At 41.5% G+C, this 6,514-nt stretch overlaps 1 protein-coding gene and 1 long non-coding RNA gene across 2 annotated transcripts in view; both read right to left on the bottom strand.

The window, feature by feature from the left end:
• Positions 1-3,518: 3,518 nt before the first annotated feature.
• On the bottom strand, positions 3,519-5,203 carry gal3st2 (galactose-3-O-sulfotransferase 2). The gene has a single exon (XM_034867197.1). It carries the CDS (start codon positions 5,196-5,198, stop codon positions 4,158-4,160), a length of 1,041 nt encoding a protein of 346 aa, XP_034723088.1. The 5' UTR covers positions 5,199-5,203; the 3' UTR covers positions 3,519-4,157.
• A 630-nt stretch (positions 5,204-5,833) lies between these two features.
• LOC117941944 overlaps positions 5,834-6,514 on the bottom strand; it is a 4,593-nt gene continuing 3,912 nt past the window's right edge. The window contains exon 3 of the long non-coding RNA XR_004656008.1: positions 5,834-5,951. This is a non-coding gene — a long non-coding RNA (uncharacterized LOC117941944). The remainder of the gene's footprint in view (positions 5,952-6,514) is intronic.

The raw sequence follows: 6,514 nt of genomic DNA, 5'->3' as shown, positions 1-6,514 counted from the left end.
ATTTTATTTACTAGCTCTCAAAGCATATTCTACAAGCGCTAACATCGCATCTACGCGCTCTCACATTTGCACCATATTCTTTTTTGCTTCATACATCCTTTCCACTCTCCCTGCGAGGACCAAAGCATAACAATCTGACAAATGTTGTGATCTAAGTACTTAGTCCTCAATTCTGCTGTTAATTATGGTAACCAATGACATTTGTGGTTCTGCAAATAAATAACATAGTTGACAATGAATAGGAATTATATATAGCAAAAAATAACAATAAACCGTCTATTATTTACATTATCTTAATGCAGTGTAACTACTTCAGTTTGTAAATACTTCACCTAAAATATAAACGTGAACAAGTGCGTTCAAAATTGCTGTAATATTGAATCAACAGCCAGGTGCAATTTAGCTAGCAGGTGAAGAATATAACCAGTGTTGGTATTCATCAGTTGCTAGCTAAATTGTTATGTTAAGAAATCACCAGTTACATTAACAATTTAGCTAGCAGGTAGGGCTGTAACAATATGCAAAATAAAACCAAAATTGCGACACTCAGCTCCACGAACCTGAGGAGCAGAGTGAGAAGGCAGAATCGCAACACACCCCTTAAAAATCCCAAAGTTATCCTTCCTGTCCAAGCTGAGCCAATGCTAGGGAGGAAGGAGTACCCAAACGCAAAGGACTGGGAAACTTCAAAAAAGGCTTTATTGTCTCAGAGTCCAGCGAAACACAGGAGCAAAAGGTCAAGTCCAAAATAAATCCAAATAAAGGCAGGGGAGAAGGCGAGAATCCAAACAGGGGAAAAAACACACAAGGGAAAACTTACGGGGAATTGCAGGAACGAAGACATGATCACAAAGACTAGGCGAGCTGACAGGACAGCTGACAGGACAAATGATCTGACAAGGCACAAGGGAAACACAGACATTAAATACACAGGGTAATGAGTTAACATGAGGCAGGTGACGAGAGGGCAGGGAAGCAGGTGGAAAACAACAGGTAATCACAGGAGCGGACAGCCACAGGAAGTCAAACCAGGGGCGAGACAAGACAAAGAACAGTCTTCAAAATAAAGCAGGAAACAGAACATGCAGACACTTGGGGAACACAAGACAGGACTAGGAAGAAAACTGACTCAAACACAAGGAAGGCCAAAAACGGAAAAAACATCCCAAACAAAAAACCCAAACCTCAACAGTACCCCAAGCCGCCCCCCCCCAAGACAGATCCCTAGCACGGAGAAACCAGGGGAACAGGGGCACAGGGAAGCAAGGACACGAGAGCACGAGGGACAAAGACTGAGGAGCACGGGGAACAGAGGCAAAGGAGAGCAAAGATAAAGGCGACCAGGACATGAGGGGCACGAAGAGAAAGAGAGACAACAAGGGAGAGAGAGAGAGAGGAAATAAGACAGGGAGCGAGACAAGAGAAAACACAAATACAAGCGAGAGAGAGACACTGAGAAATCAAGTGAGGGAAACAGAGAGAGAGCGAGGGGGACACAGAGAGAGAGAAACGCAGAGAGCAAGACAGAACGTGAGAGACACAGACGCAGGGGCAGAAGAGGGACACAAGGAAGGGCGCAAGGGGGCGCATGAGGGAGCCCCCGGAGGGGCGCACGAGGGAGCCCGCGGAGGGGCACACGAGGAAGCCTGTGGAGGGGCACACAAGAAAGCCCATGGCGGGGCACACGAGGAGCACAAGGAAACACGATCGAACGCGAGGGAGCCAGAAGAAACGCAAGGGAACACCAAATACAAACCTCAATTAAAAGTACCTACGGTTGTATTGAAGTACAACATTGTTTTTCATGTTGTTTAGTTTAAAATATTCTAAAGGCAATGGTCAATAATAGAGTGATTAAAACTCACTATCTACATTATCCTTTCGCGTCGAAAGGAGACAGTTGAGGTGGTTCGGGCATCTGGTAAGGATGCCTCCTGGGCGCCTCCCTAGGGAGGTGTTCCAGGCACGTCCAGCTGGGAGGAGGCCTCGGGGAAGACCCAGGACTAGGTGGCGAGATTATATCTCCAACCTGGCCTGGGAACGCCTCGGGATCCCCCAGTCGGAGCTGGTTGATGTGGCTCGGGAAAGGGAAGTTTGGGGTCCCCTGCTGGAGCTGCTGCCCCCGCGACCCGATACCGGATAAGCGGTCGAAGATGGATGGATGGATATCTACATTATTTACAGTACATGATTTACAGCTGATATGTAAAAAGGTACACAACTTTATTGGTTTAACAGTAATTTATTTTTACTGTGAACTGTCACAAGAAGTGCTTTTATTTTAAAGTAGCCTACAAAGAAGTTGTCTGTTGTGTACTCTAGCTAGCTTACTAAGGTCAACGTGAGACGCTAGATGCAAATCATGTCCGTCAAGTTTAAGTTGTTCACTTTGTTGTTTGTAAAACTGCAACATATTGAACAAATGGTCCCACTAATTGGTTGTAAAAGGTTGTTATTTACATCACTGCCACTACACGGCTGATAAAATGTAATGATATTATGTGAAGCAAGCCTAAACATTAATTCCTGACATGTTTCATCCGTCAGCAGCTCGGACACACTGTTGTCCACACTGATGTACCGTCACCTGTTGGGACACAGATGTTACTCGTACGTTGTCTAATTCTGGCTCTGACCACGGGCCCAGAGACGGGACAGCTCGCTTCAACGCAGTATCTTCAGCCACCTCAACCATCGAATACAGCAGGTGGAAATCACACTCACTGCTTTTCTTCCTGTGAGGAAGGTGTTTCTGTTCACTCTACTCTGAGCTGTCTTCATCTTTCAAATAGGATACATCTCCATTATTTACCTGGAGGTTGTAACTTCTCTGGTCACACAACTGTTAGAAACACTGTTGTTTTACCACAGTAGGTTTTAAAAAAGATGCCTGGAAGTTTGCAATGTGTCTCGGGACACTAGTGGTTGCACTATGACCATTAAATGCACTTAATTATTTTGTTCAATGCTCTATAGAACACGTTTTGTATGTCTTATGACATTTTGATATTTTTCAAATATTTTAATAAAGAAGTTCATGTTTCAAGTTAAAGTACATGGAATCTCAAAAAATCCTCGAAATCGGCATCGAGAATCGTGTTATTTTACTGGTATTGGCACCAACTACTACATTTTTAGTATTGTGACATCCCTATTAGGGACCAGCTGTTATTTCAACCGGCGGCCTTTTTGGGCTACTAGTCTGTTGCCCATATATGATTTCTACCATCCCAGCGTAATAAAGCAGGCTAAAAGCGGTGCTGAAACACACCATTATGTACATGTAACAAAGCAGTTTTAAGAAGCAGCCACGCACATTGTTGTTTTTAACTTCTTTGCTAGGGTTTCCTGATAGTGTGAATTATTATTTCCCCTCATATTTCTTGCACTTTTATTTCAAATGTACATTTTAAATACATATGAAGGATTTGACAATGCCCTCTTTGAAAAGTTCTTATTATGAACACATTTAAAGAAATCTACTTGATTGATTAAATTCAATTTCGTTTATGGTGTCAATTTAAAACAGAATCTATTTCAGAACACTTTACAGATAAAGTAGGTCTAGACCACACTTTATAATTAATAGTGCCAACAATTCCCCCCAAGAGCATTAACATAGCTATGCACTTGATTTGTTTTTTAAAACATTGGCATAGCAATGTGTACTCCTACAGTTCCATTGCTTTGGAATACATTTACATTTTATGCAAAACTTTATGAATCAGGAAAAGAAAAAAGTGGAGAAAAATGGAGCTGTGCATCCCCAATCAGAAGATGAACCATGCTCATTTGGTGTAAGTCTTCATTTTTGTTTGGTGCGACCATCAGGCAAAATGTTCCCCTTTATACAAAAGATATATATTTGGCTGATTGCCACAAAACATACAGGATGAACCCTTTACATTTATAACATTATGACATTATAACATTCCTTTGCCCCGACCTTAAGAAAACCTCTACATGTTTATCTTCACTATTAGCAGGGCTATTAGGAGAGCCAAACATTTTTTGTTTCTTTTAATTCAACACTTTCATTATGTAGGTTATAATGGACACTACACATTAGAGAAAGTGAGTGTTAGATGGAACAACTACTTCAATACCTCACAGTACAAACAGCACATTGTCCCGTGAATATTAGTCACAGTTACCAGTCATAGCATACTTGTTTCGTTGTTAGCTTCTTTGTGTGTTAACAGGGCACTTGTGGACGACTTTTGGTTATTTACATTTGAGAATTTTCTCCTCATGATTTGTTTGTGATAAGCTTCCCTGGCCCCGGCCATTTCCATCGTACCAGTTCTGTCTGAGCGTTGACGTTGTGGAGCAACCATCCTTGTTTCTTGCCTATGCTTAGCAGCTAGCTCTGGGAACTGCTGGGTGTATAAACGGTCCGTGTACTGCAGTTCTGGAGTTATAAGTCTTTGACATTTTATTTTGGTTTGTCTGTCTATGTGTGTGTTTAGGTTATAGCCCTGAATTACAGCTGCTCCATACTGAAACGGCTTTAGCCCGGCGTCTTTAATCTGGGACGGGTTGACTGCCCCGCCATCTTTCAGGCAGCTGTTTGCTAGCTTGGCCTGTCGCTCTCTCAACTGAGATACTTCCCTCTTTATCTGCTCTTGCCCAACGAGACTATGCACCTTGTGCCAGAAAGTTGTGTTAAAGTGCAGGTATATCCTCCAGTCCAAAGCATTCCACCTCTTTATCTTCTCTGCAGTATTTGGTGAAAGTGGGTGACGAGTTTGTTCACTGCGACCATTGAGCTTAAAGGAAACCACGTCTTCCAGGGACCAGCAGAGGGCATGCTTGAGCAAGATCATGGACTCATCAAAGTATTCAGAAATAAGAATAAGGTGGAAGTCCCGCTCAATGGCTGAAATAGCCATGCTGGCCCTTTCCTCCAGGTCGTCAGTATCAGCTGCAGCATTGTTATCAAAGCCAAAATCGAAAGCCAGGATATTATGAGCGTAGTGGTTGTTTTTCGCTGATGAGTTGTAGTTTCTCCAGCTGCTGTCTAAAAAGCTGTCCAGGCTGTGAGTCTTGTGAAAGGCTGGGATGCTCTTGTAGTAGATAAAGATGGACTCCATCATGGCCACAGGATTTCTCAAGATGGAAAAGTAGAAGGTGTCCTTAGGCATCACTTTTGCCACCTGGGACATAACATGAAAAACAAGTAGTTGAAAAAGTTGCATTTGACTAAGTTGTTCTTAGTTTTTTTTTAAATGAGGAAAAAATCAAAAAAGAGACTTTTTATAAGTAAAACAAAATAAATCTAAAGAGGCTAGAACATTTTCACCTTTGGAGAAGAAAGGCTCCAGCTGTCATTACTTACCAAACCATATGCTGGGCCAATACCTTAAGTGCAGAACTTTTCATATGTATCATACAACACACCCAGTCCCCACATGGAAGTTTTTGCACTTTACTGAGGTTTCCTAAATGAGGCCGAAATAACAGTTCATCACTCACCAAAGGCGGTTCCACATAGACATGTTGGGAGGACCAGAGATGTAGTAGTAAAAAAAGAGGTGGGTAAACTATAAATTCTGTGACCGGTTGGACCACGAAACAATCACCAATAAGGTGGGCCACGGCCACATATATATATATATATATATATATATATATATATATATATATATATATATATATATATATATATATATATAGTAAAAAACCCTATTGATTTTCTCCATAAGAATTTAGATTATCAGCCATAATGTCTAAACCATCAGAGGTAGACTGACCCAGTTTCTGATCCTGATGAAGCTAGAAGTCTGTATGATATCAACCTTGTAACATTATAAGAAAAACAATGATCCCCTGTTTTACATAGAAAAACTACATTACCAAAAATCCTAAGCGTAACAGCAACGTTTCTAATTGGTCCAACTCGCTGTTACCATGGAAACGTTTACCGTACCCGCGAAACCGCGAACAGCTAACTAGAGCGACAACAATAACTAGCTAGCGGACTAGCAAAGGGAGCTTTTGTCACTAACTTTAAGTGGCCAGAGAATGAAATAACATCCAGTTATTATCAGACAATATATTCTGAAACATCCAGTTATTATCAGACAATATATCCTGTAACATCCAGTTATTATCAGACAATATATCCTGTAACATCCAGTTATTATCCGACAATATATCCTGTAACATCCAGTTATTATCAGACAATATATCCTGTTACATCCAGTTATTTATCAGACAATATATCCTGAATTTCACTAATGGGAAAAGGTAGCTAGGTGACCTGCAACGTCATGTCTGAAAGGGGTAGGCTAACCTAATCAATGCCGGGGCTTTTTGAGTCAGTGGCATGAATCTGCCATTAACCAAATTAACCTCAAAAACATTAAGCTGAGTACTGTTGTCCGAGCTCACTCACGTTGGGCTTCTTTCCGACACCGTTTGCTGGCATCAGGAAGAGGGCTGCTGTCTTGTCTTTAAAAAATGACGGATGTCCATTTTTAAAACCCATTCATCATTAACTACATGAGACATG

This window comes from Etheostoma cragini, chromosome 3 (genome assembly GCF_013103735.1).
Source record: "Etheostoma cragini isolate CJK2018 chromosome 3, CSU_Ecrag_1.0, whole genome shotgun sequence".
NCBI classification, from domain to species: domain Eukaryota; kingdom Metazoa; phylum Chordata; class Actinopteri; order Perciformes; family Percidae; genus Etheostoma; species Etheostoma cragini.
Note: the sequence above shows the minus strand (reverse complement) of the source record. Positions and strands in the feature narration are given on the sequence as shown.

Excerpts from the sequence above, each read along its gene's own strand:
- gal3st2 (XM_034867197.1), bottom strand. The coding sequence starts at position 5,198 with ATGCAACTTTTTCAACTACTTGTTTTTCATGTTATGTCCCAGGTGGCA.